Source organism: Quercus robur, chromosome 4, assembly GCF_932294415.1.
Source record: "Quercus robur chromosome 4, dhQueRobu3.1, whole genome shotgun sequence".
NCBI classification, from domain to species: domain Eukaryota; kingdom Viridiplantae; phylum Streptophyta; class Magnoliopsida; order Fagales; family Fagaceae; genus Quercus; species Quercus robur.
In genome coordinates, this window is record NC_065537.1 from 26,396,125 (window position 1) to 26,416,608 (window position 20,484).

The 20,484-nt window shown below is 35.8% G+C and overlaps 1 protein-coding gene across 4 annotated transcripts in view; it reads right to left on the reverse strand.

The window, feature by feature from the left end:
* Positions 1-1,714: 1,714 nt before the first annotated feature.
* LOC126721023 (vacuolar protein sorting-associated protein 53 A) overlaps positions 1,715-20,484 on the reverse strand; it is a 25,470-nt gene continuing 6,700 nt past the window's right edge. For all 4 annotated transcript variants that reach the window (XM_050423973.1, XM_050423972.1, XM_050423971.1 and 1 more), the window contains 16 exons: positions 19,039-19,102; positions 14,595-14,780; positions 14,443-14,484; positions 13,622-13,726; positions 13,468-13,527; positions 11,437-11,514; positions 7,098-7,205; positions 6,927-6,992; positions 6,328-6,405; positions 6,117-6,250; positions 5,941-6,034; positions 5,403-5,480; positions 4,284-4,346; positions 2,825-2,893; positions 2,653-2,748; positions 1,715-2,221 (listed from right to left, as the gene is read on the reverse strand). In XM_050423973.1, the coding sequence (XP_050279930.1) occupies positions 1,925-2,221; positions 2,653-2,748; positions 2,825-2,893; positions 4,284-4,346; positions 5,403-5,480; positions 5,941-6,034; positions 6,117-6,250; positions 6,328-6,405; positions 6,927-6,992; positions 7,098-7,205; positions 11,437-11,514; positions 13,468-13,527; positions 13,622-13,726; positions 14,443-14,484; positions 14,595-14,780; positions 19,039-19,102 (1,618 nt within the window). In that variant the 3' untranslated portion in view covers positions 1,715-1,924. The remainder of the gene's footprint in view (positions 2,222-2,652; positions 2,749-2,824; positions 2,894-4,283; positions 4,347-5,402; positions 5,481-5,940; positions 6,035-6,116; positions 6,251-6,327; positions 6,406-6,926; positions 6,993-7,097; positions 7,206-11,436; positions 11,515-13,467; positions 13,528-13,621; positions 13,727-14,442; positions 14,485-14,594; positions 14,781-19,038; positions 19,103-20,484) is intronic.

A 20,484-nucleotide genomic window follows, 5' to 3' on the forward strand; every position in this document is an offset into this window, starting at 1 on the left:
TTTACAAATTTTTTTAAAGAGTTAACAAAATATAAAAATGATTATGCATTTCAATTATATGTATATGAATTATATTATGCATCTTATTGTATATTTTTAAATGTATTTATGCATATGCATAAAATTATAAGTTAGTTTCGTTAAAGTGGGATGCAACAGGAAAAAAGGGAGAAAAATCGACGGGAAGACAAGTTGATATTTGGAAAATTATTGCACGCCAATGGGTTTTATGGATCTTTTAACATTTAAAGAGTGGTTGGCTTTCTTTGCAGTCGTGCCTGTACTAGTTGTAATAAAAATAATGTCTCCCATTGTGATTAAATCTCTCATTCTATAGCCATTTATTTAACATTCTTAACAATCTGACCAAAGGTTGGAATCTGTATAGGGGTGGGAACGGAATCGATTCCTGTAAAGTCTGGAAGTAAGTTGTGAAAGTCTTTTTTTTTTTTTTTTTTACTTACGTCTGCTCTCTAGATTGCCTACTTCTGAACATTTTATTGGATGCCAATATGTCATTAGCAAAAGTTTCTACTCTCAAGCTTTGATATTTTTATGGTTTTTACATTCCTTCCAAACTCCTACAAGTTACAATAGAGCAATTTAATTTTGGTCTACTTTCAATCCCTAAGAAGGGAAAAATGAAAGAGGTGATAACTTGTACTCCGGCTCCCAAAATCCTTCTCAAAACCAAGGCATGAACTTTTTCTCTAAACTGATTAACTGATACTATTTCATCTTATACTCAAGTGGCTCCACTATTATATATTGAAGCAAAAGGCCAACTACAAGTACAACAGCTTGTTTGGCTTGGAATGGAATGGTTAGTAGAGAATCCTAATTCCACTATATGTTGTACTTGTTTGGCTTGGAATGGAATGGTTAGTAGAGAATCCTAATTCCATTATATGTTCTTGTAAGCATTCCTCACAAAAATGAAAAGTACTTATTCCTTTAATGAAATAAAGGTGAAATATCAATATTTTCATATCATGAAAATGACAAATAAAGTGGGAATGATATAGTAGTAAAATATATCTCTTTATTTTTTATTCAGTCTTATATGAACTCTGAAATACATTAGAGAAAATATACACCAATTATTTTTTATATAAAAAAAATGATTTCATTCCAGTTTTCTATAAACTTATAAACTTCCAAACATGATGAAAATAACATTTGGGAAACTGTAAACTATCATTCTTTCTATTATTTTAGCCAGTCGCTTGGGCACTGAGCATGACTACGATATTTGACACCAAAACTTCAAATTTTTGCTTCAACTAACTTCCAACCATGATTGATCAGCAAGACTGTTTCTTGAGATCCAATCTGAAACCTTGTGCAGAGAGAACCACTCTACTGCCAATAGATACCTCTTTCCATTGATCTGATTGGTCCTAGGTTGAACATCTTGAGGTAAGGAATTTGAAGATAAATAAAGTGGAGTTCATGGTAGGTTCATGTGAAAGTAATAATACTCCAATCACAACTTAAAGCCTTCACAAATAGTCAAAAAATCGTAAAAAATGCTGTCCCTAACATTGTTCTTAGAAGAGAGCAAACTCTGAAGCCAACACAAGATTGAAAAAAAAGATGCCACTATTAATAACATGCACTACCAGAAGACGTGAGACAATTTACCAAAGAAAGTCCATAAATTCTTAAGAGTTGAACAGATCAGTGACAAAGGGAGAGTGGAATCGGCAAGAGATTTAAAAACTCAAATTCCTCCATATATGAGAATAAGCATTTTCTTATTACATCATTGAGAAAGTAATACAAGACCTTTTTTTTTTACTATTTTTTTTGTTATTGCTGGACATAAAGTGATAAAACAAAAACAAATATTACCACAAAAAAAAAAAAAAAAAAAAAATCAGTGACTAGTACCAAAACTGTCGTTAATGAGATTCTAATGCTGTCAAGCATTAAAGAGCTTTCTGAAGGGCCCATCTTTCCGATCTTTTGCAGCTTCAGTTAAAGCAAGGAACCTCTTGAACCCTGTTGTAGCTGCACCTCTTCCAAGTGCAGCAGCTCTGGCTAGCACATCCTCTCGGGAACTAATTAGTCCAACTGAAGCTGGATTGAGTATTGCAGGAGCTATAGGGGCAGGAGGGGCAGCTGGGACAACTGATGGTACCACGGAAGGTTGTGTGATCCCTGGCCCATGTTTGTTCAAGTCATCTAGTATACTTTGCTGATCAGCTTTTTTAAGGCCCTGCAAATGCCATGCAAAAATTAATTCTACATAAAAGCATAACTTATTCAAGGTATATATTTAACTCCAGCACCTAACACTCCTAAAGAAGTTTAAAATATTTTTGGTAAACTGACCAGCATAATTAAAAGAAAGTGGGGTACACAAATTCAATTGTTAAGAACACGTCCACATGAAGATTGTTTTATGTACAACTTAGACTCACGACTCAAGGATTCAGAAAACCCCAATAGTTTCACAAGTCCATCAGTAGTCTTATTGAGTCAGCTCTCATGGCTTTGACCTATCTCCATTCAAGGTTTTTTTTTTTTTTTTTTTTTTGGGGGGTGGGGGACAGGTGGTGCTTGACACTGTACATGAGTTAACCAATCATTCAGCCAGCAGTGTATGACTAAACCATATATTGAAGAACAGAAAGAATTGACTATAACCTTTAGCTCCAGAATGCGCTGAAACTCCATTGGTGTTCCTTCTGGCAGCAATGCACGATATGTATCCGCCACAGAATCAACTGGGGACAGTATAACCTGAACAATGAATATACATAAATTTGTATCAGAAAATAAAACTAAAACTTTCCAGGAAGCAAAATATATAACCAACCTTCAGAAGTGCTTCAGCTTTGCTCATCTCACGGCTTACAAATTTTGAATAGCTAGCAGCACCTGATGTCTGTTAAAAAAGAATAACAAGAAATATTTAACAGGTTTGCTTTTCATAATCGGAGACAATAAATACACTCCAGCAAACAATCATATGTAGTCAAAGAAAACACAGCAAATGAATGCAATACTTTGATGTTTATCCGATAGTTGAAACCAACTGTCTAGAATAGTTTGCAGATGGTAATGATACGTTTTCTTGTCTATACTTATAAAACATTCATGAATAGTCAGTGCTGTTACATCCAAAATCACATGACATATATTAACCCAGTTGTTCCAAGTCAGCTGCACAAGTTTGCTTGCCATTTCACTCAATCAGAGGCCATGTTTTTAAATGAATGAGTACAAGTGGAGTGGGTGGATTGGTGTGGACAGCCGCTACGGAGAAAATTTGAACTATAGATAATCTCTGTAAAAGGCAGTTGTGTGTGGTGGATTGCTGTTCTATGTGCAAGCTGAGTCGGAAGTCTGTTGATCATTTGCTGCTTCATTGTTCTTTTGTTCATGATGTGTAATCTATGGTTTTTGGCATGTTTGGGAGCTTGGGTTATGCCTTAGAATGTATTGGCTTTGATGGAATGTTGGAAAGGGGGGTTTTGGTCGGCATTTTTATGTGGATATTTGGGATGCTTTTCTCTGTGTGATGTGGACTACATGGAGAGAACGGAACCAGTGTATTTTTTAAGGAGTTGAGCACTTGATTCCAGATGTGAAGCTGGAACCAGTGTATTTTTTAAGGAGTTAAGTGCTTGATTCCAGATGTGAAGCTGTTATTGCTACAGATCCTGTATGACTGGATGGCTGTACTGAGTGGCCATTCTTTTTCTAATCTGCAGGAATTCTTAGATTTATGTACTCTGTCTTGATTTTTCAGACCCTCGTTCACTTCCTGTGTACAGTGGATGTAGTTTTCTCTCTCTATTGAATAAAGATTTTTACTTATCAAAAAAGAAAAGGAATAAGTAAAATAACCAGTCGATCTATACTATCAATTTCCTGCCCTTACACTAGAGTACACAGAATTTTCAAATGAGAGCTACAATGCTTAGCAGCCAAATTAAAAAAATCTGCCAACCTCGCAAAGATAGAGTTGAGCTTCTAGAATTATCTGGATTAGAATGTTGCCCACAAAAGTGGATAGTTGTAATGGAATATAATGGAAGCAAATTTAAATCAGAATATCAATTAGATATTATAAATTCTGTAGTAGTCAAAATTTATTAAACATTTTTCACTCTAGAAAAGTGAACATATAACAATATGATATTTAATTGGGAAAATAATAAAAGAGAAGGGTTGAGTGCAACAAACATAAACTTTCTCACTAAACTTGAATTTCCATATCTATCATGTGGGAGAAATACATGAAAGTTATTTATTGAAAAGCAGTAACTCACTTGTCGACCAAGTGCAGGAATCTCTAGAAGAATTGTCTTTACTGCTTGAGTGTCCAATAGCATCTGCAAAAACATCAAACCATTCATTTACACGACAATTACATGAATCAACCACAAGATTACGTTCAAGAAAAAAAATAGATTTTTTGTTTGTTGATAATTTGATAGTTAGGGAAGGGGGAATTTGAACTTTTCAAAAAGCTTTTTATCAAAGATACAAAGGACATTCTTCTCATGAATTTGTTCATACTATGGAACTAAGAATTTTAAAACAATGGAAAAGAATGCGAAGAATACTAAAGGTCTAGGCAAGCAGCTCCAAATTAGGCAATTTACAAGTGAAATACATAGTCAACATTTTTCTGGTAATTTGAATGATTTATTTATTTATATTTTTTATATAAGTAATAAACTTCATTGAAAAAAGAGGTAAAAAAATAGAGAGGAATGAAGCACACAGGCAGTGTGCTAGAGACAACAAAGAAAACAATGAAAGTACAAAAATCAAGCATATCAGGCAAAGAATTGAAAGTAAAAACACCCAAAACATTTTCCCTTTCAAACAAAGTCTAAAGAAGAGAAGCTTTAGCTCATGAATCGATCTTTCATTCCCTTCAAAGGTGCGTGTATTTCTTTCCCTCCAAATGACCCCCATATGACAACAAGGGATCATTCCCCAAAGCGCCCTAGTTCTGATTCTATTAAACTTGCCAAACCAACATGCTAGAAGTTCCACAACACTACACAAGATGGCCCAAAGAACCCCAAATAGTGAAAACCATATTACACAACTCTTGAGCTACTGGGCAGTGTAGGAGTTAGTGATAGCAGCTAAAATATTTTAAGAAAAATAGACTGTTATGCATAGTGCATCACGCCCAATAGTAGAAATAATGCAAACTTCAAAGTGCACATGTGACTCACGAGTAGCATATACCCTGAACATGAGGAGAACCTCCTTAGAATTAAAATTTAAGGGGCATCATTCATAAATAACCCCCAGCCAAAAGATATAACTTTACTTTCCTTGAAACATAAGGTCTTTAAAACAAGTCTTTCTTGATGCCAACACACTTTATCGAAAAAGGAACAGAAATAAATAATGAAAGTAGCCCATACCTGTTGGGCTCCAGTTTCTGATATGTGCTTGCATTTAAAGATGTTTGCATAAAATCGAGGACCAAGAGAAGATGCAAGCTGCATGGAATAATAAAGAAATTAGAATATTGAGCCGACAAACTTGAAAGACAGATTCTTTGAAAAAGCGTAAGCCATTCAACTGAATAGGCACAAAGTTTAGTAGTCAACTAAATATTGCACAATCAAGGATGCATAAAGCCTATAGAGGCATGATCTTCGAACAAACCACACAAACCAGAATATCTGATTGAACTTGGTAAGATACAAGGTAGGACATTTAAGTTGGTTGTACATGTCCATAAGGTACCATTTTTTTTTTCTTGATCAATAGATCAATATGGTATCATCTTCTTTTTTAAAAAGAAATAATTTATTATTATTATTATTATTAGTATAAATAAGTTATCAATAATAGAAAACATATAATAAAGCTACATGCATGATTCTTAAACTTCATAAGACCAAGATCTATGCTGAGCATCAAAACCTAAGATGTTATCTTCTTCCTCATAATCACCTTGTCTAAGAAAAATTGGAAGTAAATGGGTGAAAGAAGGCTTCCAAGTACAGGAATGCTACTTGTGAGGATCATATTTATGCCATTAACATACCTGCAAAAAGTTGGATATGGTCAATTGTCGAAAGTTGTCAGGCACTGTAACTTAAGGCTCAAATTTTCATTAATGTACTTACTCTGATTGGTCGCCTACACTTTCAAGGGTACCCCACAGAACACGTGTCATTGCAGCCATTTCAGCATCAAATTTAGTTTCCAGGCCATGCACTAGGGTTACCAATGCTCTTGTTATAACCGCAGAAAACTCATCCTGCACAATAGAATTACTCATCTAGAAATGAAGAGAAGAACATCAATGGCATAATTTATTTATGGAATAGTCAGTACCTGCACTTCTGACATATCCACTCCATCTGTTAATTGAGAGTCGATTATTTTTGAAACACTTTCTGCTAATTCACCAGACTGTCAAAAATAAATCCCAAAGTTTTAATGACTGCACATCAGCATTCATAATATCTAAAAGTTTATACAATAGAAGTATATGGAAAAATTATACAATTAGCCACTACTAAGCCCCAGGAATGTGGTGTCCTAATTTCCGAGAGATTATGTCATATCATATGCATTTCCTGGAAACATGCTTGCAGCTCATAAACTACAAATTCAATTCTTTGAATAAAGGTTCCAAAGAGGATCTTCACACGGATTTAAAATTTTGAAAAAATAACCAATTTACAGTGTGAGAACAAGCAGTATCATTAAACTATAGGTTAGTCTATATAGATATCAAAGACAGATTAGTAGTGTAAGAAAAGAAAATGGTTTTGAGGAAACATGATGAATCTTGAAGGTTGCTTTTTGTTTTTCAAAGAATCTTGATTGGTTAAATTAACAGTTACAAAATCAGCGATAGCATGCATGCATAAATTAAGATGACATTCAGCCATTAATTACAAGTACCATGAATTCAGGAACCAACTTACTGTTTTATGACAATATTCAGCTGAATTTACAATATAACAAATCACCCTTTCATCCCTGTCAGAAGTCTGCTCGAAATAATCACATGGGTAACAAAAGATAAAATAAGTCTCTGTTATAGAAAATAAACAAGTTTTGAAACAATCATGAAGATAAATAAGGTCTGCCAATACCTTGATCTGTCCATCCATACCCGTGGCTGCAGCAACAATCCCTGTACCACCCCTGGGTAGTCTTGCAAAAAGTTTTGACGCATATGCTTTAAGAATTCTTTGAAATACCTAAAGTAGAAAAGGGCTCAAAGTTATATTCCATATATATAAACCACATATATTACCATTGTAATAATAGAACCATACCATTCCAGTCTTAGTTGCACTTAATCTGAGATCATTTCTATGCATTGCTTATTATTTTTGTATCTAGGGAAAAAATTATTTGAAATTTGGATATATTACTCCTATATAGGCTGTGTGTGTGTGCGTGCACGCGTAAAGTATTAATGAATTTCTTTTTTCCCGTCACTGTGCCAATTTTGGTGAAGATACAGTTTTACAACAAACATATATATATATTTTTTGATTAGTAATAAAGATTTATTGATAACGAAAAGAGAGAGACACCGAAGTACACAGGAAGTATACAGGGGTGTACATATCAAATACAGAAATTACATAAATCAAGAAAATCCAAAAAAGAAGAAAAATGATGGTTTCTCCATACAAAGAACCAGTCCAATAATGTTCTGAAAAAGAGAAGCTTGAGATCAGGAATAGAATGCTCATTGTCTTCAAAACACCTACTATTTCTTTCCTTCCAAATACACCACATCAAACAATGAGGAACAACCATCCATATATCTCCATTGCGATGGCAACCAAATCGACCTTGCCAGCAAGCAAAAAGCTCAACAACAGACATTGGCATAACCCAACAAACTCCAAATAAACCAAAAACCATATCCCACAACTCCAGAGCAACCGGACAATGAAGGAATAGATGGTCAATGGTTTCACTGTTACACTTGCACATATAACACCAATCCAAAATGCAAACTTTTCTTTTCCTTAAATTGTCAATTGTTAGACATTTCCCCAAGGCAGCAATCCAAACAAAGAAAGCCACTCTAGAGGGAATCTTTTGCTTCCAAATGCTTTTCCAAAACTGATCACTGTGGCCAACTAGAAATGGTAGTACGCACTAACCGTAAACCCCTTACTCTTATAAGGAAGCCAACATCCCTTGTCCTTCCCAGTCCCCCTTACAGGAGTGCTATAAATGGTAATAATGAAGCTCCAAAAGGCTTCCAATTCCCGATTATGAACATCCCTACAAAAATGCATCTCCCAATGAAGGACTCCATTGGAGTACCTCATTAGATCAGCCACACTCGATTCTTTGTTTCAACAAATCCTATATAAATCAGGATAGCAGCTAGCAAGAGGAGATGATCCACACATCTATCTAGCCAAAACCGCACTTTTGATCCATCTCCAATTTCATACAGAAAAAATCGAGATAAAGAGGGCCACCCTCTTTTAATATTTTTCCACAAACTAACTCCATGAGGACCAGAGAAAGGGCTAGAACACCAACCACCCCAATCACAACCATACTTCGCGTCTATCACTTGACGCCATAGAGCATCACTTTCTTGCCCAAATCTCCATAACCACTTCCCTAATAAAGCTACATTGAAGGTTCTTAGGTTCCTAATCCCCAAACCACCTGAGGAGAGAGGAGTACAAACCGTAGACCAATTAACAAGATGAAATTTGGGCTCAACCCCTAGGCCTCCCCATAGAAAGTCCCTCTGAAGTCTTGCAATTCGATTGGCCATTGAAGCAGGATTAGGGAATAAAGAAAGAAAATAAGTAGGAAGGTTAGAGAGAGTGCTTTTAATTAAAGTAACTATACCTCCCTTGGATAAATATAACTTTTTCCAACTTGCTAATTTTCTTTCCATCTTCTCAAGATGAAATTTGGGCTCATCCCCTAGGCCTCACCATACAAACATATTTGAAATAGAATTATTTCTTCTGGTTAGTTTTAAACATCCATTAGCAAATATCCTTATGGTTAGTTTTAAACATCCATTAGCAAATATCCTTATTTACAGGCTACCAACCCAAACCATTAATATGATCCATGAATCTGTATATGTGTGAACCTCTTAACCCTAAGACACGCATGATTGTTGCAAACTGGTGAATTAAAGCACCACGCTTTTGCACTTCAGGAAACAGCCATGATGCATGGGGTCAGTAAGCATATACATAAAAAGGCAAGAGAGCATACATGGCACAAACATGGAGATAAGCAGATATGTTTTAGTGCTTTTGGTATGAGAGTATAAGCATTTTGGAACCAAGAATGGCAAATTAGAATCACTGATTTTAAACTTTCCATGTATACAAACCCACTAACACATCAAGCATCCAGAACTGTTTCTAGATATCTTATTGACGTATAAGTTGCTAATGTTTCTATTAACACTTTTTTATCAGTAGCATAAGAAATTCATTTAAAAATAAGATAAGTTGGATGAGGCCCAAGTACACAAGAAGTATACTACGGGACACTTACAGAAAAAGAAAGAAGAAACCAAGCAGGTCAGCCAAGATACAAACTATCAAAAAAAAGACAAAAGATCAGAATCAAAGGCAAGGGATTGAGAAGTAGGCTGTTCCTACTCAAATACATTGCCCAATGCCCACCATTTGTGACCTGAGCAGGATTACCAAGCATTCAGTCTTCAAAAATGCAAAAAATCCTCTCTCCAAATAATCTACATCAAACAAGACAGAATAGCTACCCAAATTTTTGAATGTTCCTTTTTAGCACATAGACCGGTCCAGCTGATTAATAGATCTGTCACTCTGCTAGGCCTCATCCAACTCATACCTACAAGACTCAATAGAAAATTGCAAAACTCTCTGGCCACTCTACAATGTAGGACTAGATGGTCCATAGTTTCCTTGTCAGAATTGCACATGCTACATCAATCCGGAATAATAATGCCCCTTTTCCACAAATTGTCAATTGTTAAAGAGTTTTTTTTCCCTTCACAATGACCCTCGTAAAAAACCCGACATGAGGAGAATTGGCTCACCATATTGTTCTCCTCCTTTTCTTATATATTTGATAAGTAATAAAACTTCATTGCAAATTAGAGGAAACAAAAATACATGGGACCAAAGCACACAGTTAGTCTGCTAAGGAACCAGCAAACCATCAAAACTAAAGAGTATTGAAAGTACAACTATCAAGCAAATCAGCCAAAGAATTTTTTAAAAGATTAGCCCACTAAAAAGCTTCAAATCATGGATTGATCTCTCACTTCCTTAAAAAGTGTGAGCATTCATCTCCCACCAAATACCCCACATAAGGCAATGAGGAATCATACTCCAAATCACCGCAGATTTACATTTGTTAAATTTTCCTGCCCAGAGTTTCACTATGCCTCTTGGCATAACCCAAGAAACCCCAATTAATGAAAATTCCATATTCCACAGCTCTCTAGCTAGAGGTCAATGTAACAGTAAATGATCAATCGTCTCCCCATCTTTCTTAGACATGCAACACCAATCTATCACAACTACTTGACGCTTCCTCAAATTATTGGAGGTCAAGATTCTCCCCAAAGCCATGGTCCATAGGAATGAACGTATCTTAAAAGAATACAAATCTGTCAAGAAGAATCCCTGGATTCCAACTCTTAAGATTTCACTAAACGTTTTTGTCTTAAACATGGTTTTCATCAATATTTGATAATGAGATAATATATATATATATATATATATACTTTTTTTTTTTCCTTACTAGGAAACCCCTCAAGGTATGGGCCCATGGGACCACTCCTAAGGGGCAAACCCCAAATGCCTGCACACCCCCACTGGGCAGGCATTAGGTAAATCGTGAAATGCCTCAGTTAGGAGTCGAACTAGAGACTTCTAGGTTTACAGTTAGTCCAAGCACATAATCATAATCATCTAAATTCTTAGGATAACTTTCAAAGATTTTTTTTAACATGTAAGTTACACATGCATCAATGGGTGTTGAAAACATGACCACTCCCTCCACCTAGAACTTATAATGGGAGGAGGAGCTAGTTGAGCTAGAGGCCCTAGAGCCCATTGGTAACTTACAAAGATAACCAGGAAAAGATGGGCCAAACTCTTTATAAATTATAAGTTAAGCAGACACCTGGGGCATCTAGTACCCATGACCTCTACCCTCATCATATGCTCCACCCTATTCTGTGTCCTTATCCTAAGGGAGTCATAAAGAGCACCTATTTTGTTGATAATAGAATACTTAATTCATGCTTAGCAAAAATAGAGTACTTAATTCATGCTGACCACGACCACAATTAAAATATAAAAAATAATTCTATGTGATGATGATTAACATCATTGAAATAGAGTACATACCAGTCTCGATCAAAAAAAAAAAAAGAAGAAAAGGACAACAGACCACGAATGGTACCAAATAATAAATTCAAGAACTCACCTTGAACAAATTAAATAATGTCTGGTTCTTTGTTAGAGCACTGCATCTCTTTAAGCTCCTCTTGATTATAAGAAATAACTACAAAAGACAACAAAGGTATACTAAGACAATGCACAACAAAAAAACTATTTAGCTTTTAAGTCTACTTGCCTATCAAGACAGGACATGCTTTTATGGATGCATCCAAAACAAAAGGCATGAAGCGAATTGTCTACTGAGTCTACAGGTTATTTTGGCAAAATATGAGGATCTAATCCATTAATGATTAGTCCTTCTCTCTCTGATCTTTTATTTAACATCCTGAATATTCAATGTTGTTCTAATCCATTAATATATCCATCAAAATGAAGTTGTTATATTGCAGCAACTGCACTGGACTATAGTTACTACCATTGAGAAACACCCAGCATTTTTTTTATTAGTAACACAAATTTTATTTAAGGAGAACAGCAGGGGGTATATGCAGATTTCTCCTAGATTTTACAATCTAAGATTAAAAAAAGAAAGGAGTACAAGGAAGACTTACAATGAAGGCTGTCTAGAACACTTGTCCTGTCAGATTTAGAAGGTGTGCCTTTTGCATTTTTATTATTATTTAATAATACAGTGTCAAAACATTTGCCCAATTATACAAGGTAACAAGGATCTTAAGATAAAGACTTAAGTGGTTCCGATTAAGCTCAATATTGTTAAAGTTTTGATTATTACAGTATCACCAAAATGTCTACATAATAGAAAATGGGACTGAACTCTAAACCTTGCAGCTATCATCACAGCAAAACTTCCTTTCCTAGCAAGTAAGCACCTCCACAACTGTCTTAGGCATTATCCAATGTACCACAAATAGGGATGGCATAGATGCTACCATACAATTTAGTAGGATCAACTAGTAACGTCTCTTATTGTTGAATAAGAGATTTGAAGTTCAAATCCTACCTATACCAAAAACCAACTGGTTTCTTGGCCTGATGATAAACCCTAATTCTAGTTGACTAGGGAAACCCTTATTCTAATTGGTTTAGGGTTTGGGAAATCCCACTTATTGGATTACAAAAATAACCTCTATTCCAGGTAATATAATACTAGAAGCTTAATTACCTAAAAAGACCTAAAATAAAATTTTAATTGACCATTAAAAATACAAGTTAATTTAAAACTTAAATAAATCTAGATTAAATCTTACATAGATCTAAATGGTCCTATCTTGTGTTTTGGAATTAAAAAATATATTTAATTTCTTCATTGGGTCAATAGGAATCCCTTTTAATCTATTCAATCCATGATTCCTTTCCCAATGTCTTTATCCTCCCCGCCCCCCCCCCCCCTCTCATCTGAGGCTCAAACTTCACCCCATTTCCTTCCATCTTCTAGCGCTGACTTCAGATTGAATCCAAAACCAAAGGAATTGGAGGAATTGAAGCAAACTGTGAAATCCCAAAAAGGGAGAAAGTCACTCGCATTAGGAGACTATAAATGCAGTGAAATGAGCAGCAATCGCTCATTGCGCAGGCTATCATCCTAGGTGACAATACCTGTCAGGGTGCAGCCATGTGGTTGGAAGCTTAGGATAAACTGTAGACCCAAACATCCTAGGTTCAATCCCCACTAGGAGTTCCCTTAGATTACCTGATACATGAATCTAGTCGGTGGGGTCATGTATCCGTGATTTACTCCCTAGGGGTGGGCCCAAAGGGCCCTGCCTCCATGAGGTTCCACATCATAAAATAGATATTAAACAATTGAATATAGATCCAGCAACCAGAGATCTACCTGGAGTTTAAGGGAGTCTACAAAAAAATATAAAATAGCAATAGAAATTACTCTAAATTGAACAGTAATTATAATCTGAAGTAGTGGGCCTTGGCTTTTAGGTCTCTCCAGGGTGTGGATGCGCTGGGCAATGCCTAGAACAATAATTGAGGTACTCACTGGGATAGGAACTTCAGGAATCCTATAAGAGGCAAATTTGGAATGCTGCTCCATGCATTATGTCAATTTCAAAAATGACAGAAAAAAGTCCCGTTGTTTTACCTGTATGCTACTTGATAATACATTATTCTGACTTCCCTCCTCAATATCCCACGTCTCCTCCTATTTTAAAAAATTAAAATTAAAAATTAAAAATCAACAAAATAAGCACAAGAAAATCATAGAATGTGGTGAAAAAGTAGTACAATCAAAATACCTGAACAAGTTTCTCTAGATTCTCCATTAGTGTCTTCTCTTCCAGTTCTACATATATTATCAAGTGGGGTTCAAAGCAAGATGAAATAATTCCACGGAAGTTGAACTGCCAAATCAAACAGTGCAGATAATTCTCAGGACCTATGGTTCATCTGTACTAGCTAAAAGTGAGAAAGAAGACCAAATCTATAATCTCAATAAGAAGTGCTGAATTAAAAGACCAACAAGAATACCCTTGATAAGAACAGAGGAGCTATAATAGCAAAATTCAGAGAAGACCATCCTAGATTAATCCCACTTGCATGATCTATATTGTTAAAAAAAATATTGGCATGTATGAATATCCTTTCCACAATAATTACTAAGAACTACGAATTAGAATATGACATATCCAAGCACTTAGACCTATTTTAGTACATCTAGTGCTTTAGAGCTTCCATTGGAAAAGCAAATAGGAATTAATTACCAAAGCATTGCAACTCTAGTGACTATATCATAATGTGATAAGGTGTCTTCATTAACATCACAATAATGTAATATAAGGAATTTCTTTCTCAAAGTCAAGTTTCATGTTACTTGTTTTAAAGAGATTGCAGGGCTACTAACCATGCACTAGGAATGTAAGTAGCTAGGTTAGAAAATCCCATCCATGATTAAAATCACTTGGATGGATATATACTAAAGAGGTGAATATGACTGAACAAACATTCAAGCCGAATGCAGCATGTAGATTTGGAGACCTTAGATATGTTTCAGCTATATAGCAATGCTTATACTATCAATAAATTACATGCAAGAGCAAAGATAAACAGATAATTATACCCCAGCTCCAGGCACTGACAGATCTTTATTCCGATCATGTTCCTGTCAAAGAAATATCAAAAGGAATAACAGGTGACAATATATTCTAATATTGTTCCAGATTTTTACTAAACAAATTTACACAGCAATAGTAAGCAATTTATTATGCATACTTCAGTCCCACTGTCTTGATGTGCAGCCAGTTTTCTTTCATACTTCTTTCGAATATCTGAAATGCTTTGACTAGAACTTTGGCCTGTACCAATTTCCTCAATCTCATTACCTATCTCCCTGCTACGAGTTCCTCCCCCAAATTTCTCAGCCAATTCATCCTCAAATTCTAGAGTACGTTGTAGTGCCTAAAACAAGACCCCAGCATGGAAAACGTCAATGTAAGAAAAAAGACACAAAATAAATTAAAAATGATCATGGGACAGGTTGCAGTATACAATTTATAATGAACGCTTCAAGTGATATTTATCATTACAACTATCATTTTTTAAGTAAAACTGATGGGGAACAACTTGGTTTCCTAGACACAGTGCCCTGTCTTGCAAGTAAAGTGAAGAGGCAACCTCTGTGTTCCTTGTGCATGGAGTAGTCTCTTTGCAATAAAATGCATCTTTATTATCAAATAAAGAAAGTGAAGAGCTGAAAAAGGATGAACAAAGGGGAGAGAAAGATAGAGGGGGGGGGGGGTGTCCATGTGAATCTTAAGAAGCCAACTTTCGATTCATTTATAACACCACCAAAGAACAAGTTACAAGCATTTACAATAAATATTGTTTCTCAGGCAAATACTCAAGTTAATTAGGATGCAGCAGTTCAATAGAAACTTTCTGCCCATCTAAGGTTTCCATTCCACATAACCTCAACAACAGAGATCACCTAAAGCACCTTATTAATCCAAACTTATTGTTTTCTTCCTTAGCAGTTCAAATTGGGCAATTGAACATTTGAGTTTGTTGATGGTAGGACTAGTAGAAATTTATGTTTGCTTTTGTAATTAGTTGGCCTCGTAGAAACTGTGTGGGCATCTGAAAATTACTGGCCAAAGAGTCCATTTTTATCCTTCCTTGACTTTTCCTTCCAAAAGGGAATTTACTCTTTCTCCAGCCAGTTAATGATTATTACACAAAAAACCTATAGACAAAGAGATGTCTCAAGCATGCATCTTCATAGGAAGCAAGAGCTTGGCAAGTAAAGAACTAGGTTCAGTATAGTTCTCAACTACTCCAGAAAAATAAACTAACTTAATTTTGAATTGCTATTTAGATTAAAATTCAGTTTTTCTAGACAAAATAACAAATTGTTAAGTGTTTAATAACAGTTTTGCAAGATGTTAGTGATTTGGTTTAGATCTGCATTTATGTCCTTCAATAATTAATGTTGACAAAAGATGTAACAAATACAACTTAAAACTAAAAAGTACAAGGAACCTCATATGGGATAGAATCAATAATCCTAAATCAAAATATTTGTGGTTGGTACTGAAAAAATGATAGGTACTCTAATCAACTTTGCAACTTGCCAATGCTCTATCTCAAACGGCACCTCCTCCCCTTGTAAGAGCAAGGTGGAGGATGGAGTCGTAGGTTTGTAATTACCAATAAAGAAAAAATAAATAAGGCTGCAACTAGGCCGGTTGGTCCAGTTTGGAGGCCAACTCAAGGTTTTAACCAGGCACAATTTGCTTGGCCAAGCCACCCTGTCCTTTAGCCCATTCCACGCAACATGAGCCAACTTGGATAAAAAGTTGGGACCGGGTTTGGAATCGGGCTAGCTTCTAATACTAGGCTGGGTTAGGTTGATCTTCAGGTCCAGTTGGGATTGGTTTAGGCAAAGCTGGAACTTAAATCCAAACCAAAATTATAAATTACAACATAAATTTTTATTCTGTTAAAAAAAAGAATTATAAAATTAAGACTGATTTACTTTGAAATTGATTGGTTTAATCATAATGAGAAAATACAAGTTTAATGACTATCAAAGAATTGCAACTATATAAGATTAAGTTTGATATACTTCAAACACAAACCTTAATCAGAAGCATCATAAACATGAGATTCATAGAAAAAACCCAAGTAGAAAAAACCAAAGTTATACTGTTATAGAAATAGTAAAAATATCTAGATATGAAATATAAACAAACCAAACTCAGGTGGAGTATGGCCGCAGAATCCAGGCACAAATGGGCTTCCATCTAAACAACAAATATTTGAAAGGCACCCCATTCATGCAAGGCAAGTTAACCACCAATTGCTCATGGCAATGGAAAGTAATCCTTAATTCCAGATTCATCATCAAGAAAGGTATATGCACCAAAATTGGTAATGGTAGACACACCTATTCGGGATCACCCTTGGATTCCCTCACTTGATGGGTTCATCCCAATTCCAAACCCGGCACAACCAAGCTATGACATCCATAGAGTATCCGACCTCATTAACCCCAATTCCTTCCAATGGGACAGAAAATTTCCAGTATTCAACTCACAAACAGCCAGAAAAATCCATAATATCCACATTTCCCCAACACAATCACAAGATAAATTCATTTGGGTCCCAAACAGTACAGGAAAATTCAAAACAAAATCTGCATATCTCACTTTCCCAAACCCAACTCCTAATACTACCAGCCCCCTCATATCAAAAGATTGGAATTCTCTTTGGAATGCAAAAATATGTGTTAGATTCAAAGTGATTCTTCAGAAAAATAGCATGGGACATTCTTCCCACAAAAGCCATTCTTCAACTCACATTACATCCAGGGACCAATCCTGCATCTTCTGCAAAGGAGAAAGCAAGATAGCCTTCCACCTATTCACACAATGTCCATTTGTTCAATCAGTGTGGCTCTCCTCTTCTTGGCCTCTCCACCTGGATCATGCTCTTGCTAAATCCATGTACCCTCCTCCCTCTCTTTTGAAAAGGCCCCAAAATTTTTACTCTTTGCAGCTGTTATCTGTGACCAAATTTGGTTCCAAAGGAGCAAGCTTAACAAGAGTCCGATCAGTCCCACCCCATCAACACCCCCCCCCCCCCCCCCCCCCAGCCGCCTCCACCAGCTCGCACAAGAGATAAACAAAAAATTTCTCTTCCACATCCAAGCTTGGGAATTCACAAACAACCAAAAAACAAAACCACCTCATACCCCTTGGTCCCCACCCCCTCCTGGCTGGTTTAAAATCAATCAACTTTGATGCAGCAATTAGGCCAGACAATCTATTCCTTGCTGCAGTGTGTTGTGATCATTTAAGGAAATGTATCTATGCATGGACAGGTATTGAAGTCAGTGGAGATCCATTAAGGGTTGAAGCTAAGGCTGCACTATTAGCAGTATCATCAGCACATAATTTGGGTTTGGACAAGATTATTTTTGAGGGCGACACTCCTTTCATATTTTGCTCTTTTTCAGCTGTTGTTAGAGAAGCCAATTGTGCTGCCCATGTCCTTGCTTCCTGGGCTCATTTTTGTAACAGTTTCAAAGCCCTTCTCGTCTCCATTCTTCCTATCAACATCTTGGAGGCAGGGAGGGCAGATGGACCAAACCCTGAACTCTTTTGACATCACTAATACTCATCATTCAGCAAAAAAAAGTATTACATCAACTGATTTGGCTAAAGGGCTATGCTTATGGGTTGAACTAAGTGCTGGATTCAGGTCCAAGGACCTCAACTCTAACCTAGATGGAACTTATTTCTGGCTGAGCCCAAGTCAAACCTAACCTTAAAAGGCCCCAAACCAAGCTGCCCAAGTTTGAATTAGGCAGGGATTGGTACAAGCTAGCTTGCCCAATATGCACCCCTGCAGCTTGTAAATCTGCAATGGTATTGTCAAAGAATAATTGTGGATGCAAAGAAAAAATATTTTAGTGAGGCAAATGCTGCATAAACATCTCAAATATATAGCCCAACTGGCCCCAAAAACATACCATAAAAATTAAATTTCAACCGCAATGTCAAAGAATTCTTAAAGTGCATTCAATGAAGATTTCTAGTAAACTAATCAAATTATATGCAAAGGGACAACAAATATTTCAAATTCCATTTGAGAACCAATTTTAAGAGGAAGTTGAGTTGCAAGCAGCAGTAACATAAGGTGAATCCAAAAAGGATGCGAACCAAAGTTGTGGAAGAAAACATGATAGAATATCAGTTAATTTAATCAAATCCTCAGATGCATTAAAGTATCTGTAACAATTAGTTAAAATAGCACTTTTACAAATTAGAACGCATTCATTGATTAAACTCTCTAATTCAATCTTATACCATATTTCATTCCTCATGTAAACGTAAAAATTAAGAAATAATTTGTCTGCCTGTTCAATATGGATTTTTCAAGTGGTCAAACCTTAAAAATTGATTAAATCTATTATTTAAGCTCAAGATAGCATTTGGTTAGTCTAAGGATGTCATAAAATTCCTTATTGAAGAAAAATGGAAAAATATATGAAAAGATTAAATTTATCTAAAAAATTGAGATATCAATAAACTCACAATCAGGTTGAATAATTGATTAGTGAATAAATCAAAAATACCATGAAAAATAAAAACAAACAGGCCATAGTAGTATTAATTATGACCATCATTAAAAAGTGTTTAAAAATATGGCTTACCATCAATAATGTCCCAACATCTGGTTTTTCCTTCATATTATCAAGGATCTCCTCAAGTTGTTTCCTGAAAACACAACCATTTATCACAAACTAGGTTCTACATGATATTACCCTAGAGTAGAAATCATTATCTGATAGTCCTCAAAAGCCTAGATGTGGTTAATATCTTGAAAGTATGAGTGTAAAGGATTGATTATTCTCATAAGTAAAAAGTTTTTATAAAAAAATGAGCAATTACCTAGTGTACACAGGGTGTACAGTATACATAAGGTATCCATGAAAGGCACAACAGGAATAAATTACAAATAAAATGATACCAGAATCAAGGAGATTTACAAAGGAATGAGTAGTACTATGACCCAAAATATGAGACCACTCATATATTGATCTAGTGAAGTACGTTTAACCACTGAATTTTTCACATCTACAAAAATACGATGGTTTCTCTCCTCCATAAAGTCCACAACAAGCACAGAGGGGCTAAGTTCCAAAAAAAAAAAATATTCTTGTCCCAACCAAACAGTTCACCCACATTTCTTGGCATTGCCCGTTGGATTCCAAATACTGAGAAAACAAGTCCACAAAGCATATGCAAAATCACAATGCAACATCAAATAGTCCATGGACTCCCAACTATACCTACACATGCAGCACCAACTGACTAATGTAGTGGAATTCAACCAAGTATACACCCCTCTCTCTATAGGTAGCTCAATTAAGTTATGTTCTAAGATAAATTACAAAGTACTGTCAAGTTCCAGCCCCAGCCTAGAGTCTCCAACCAGAAATTTAAACGGTTCTTGAACAACCAACCTATTGGCATTTTGCCTAAAACACTATCTTTAAGGCACCCCTATTGATGTTGATTGGTGCTAAAAATAGCCCTCCCTCACTTAACAACCAGACTGAGTCATGTGTTTTGAACCGTTGCTTCCGTAATAGGCTGGTTATGGGCTTTAGTAATTACAACTACGGTTCTGGGGACCCAAAATTTAGAAGTCACAAGCCTGTTCCCCTACCTCAGTATGAATAGTTTTTGCCTTTCAAATTTAAAGTCCAGATCCTTCTATCTTACCTCCATTCTTTCCCAAAATCTCACAAGTCATACCACTAAATCTTCCTTTGATTATTCCCTCCCAAATTTATGGGTTCCCCAAAGCTTTTGCCATTGCTTGTGACGGGTTACCATTGTTTCCAACTTGCCTCCATTAAGTCTTTCTTCCGCCATACTCTCCTTGTTTGGAGTGTGGCTTTGTCACATTTTACGTGTTTTTCCATTACTGATTTACTTGATCATTGTAATCTTTGTTCTTGATTTTTGCCCCCACAGTACATCCCCAATGTAGTCGGGTTGGCTTCTTTTTTAATAAAATTTTTCGTTACCATCACTAAAAATTAATTTGTCATGCTTCCCTTTGGTGGTTGTGCCAAGACAACAAAACCACC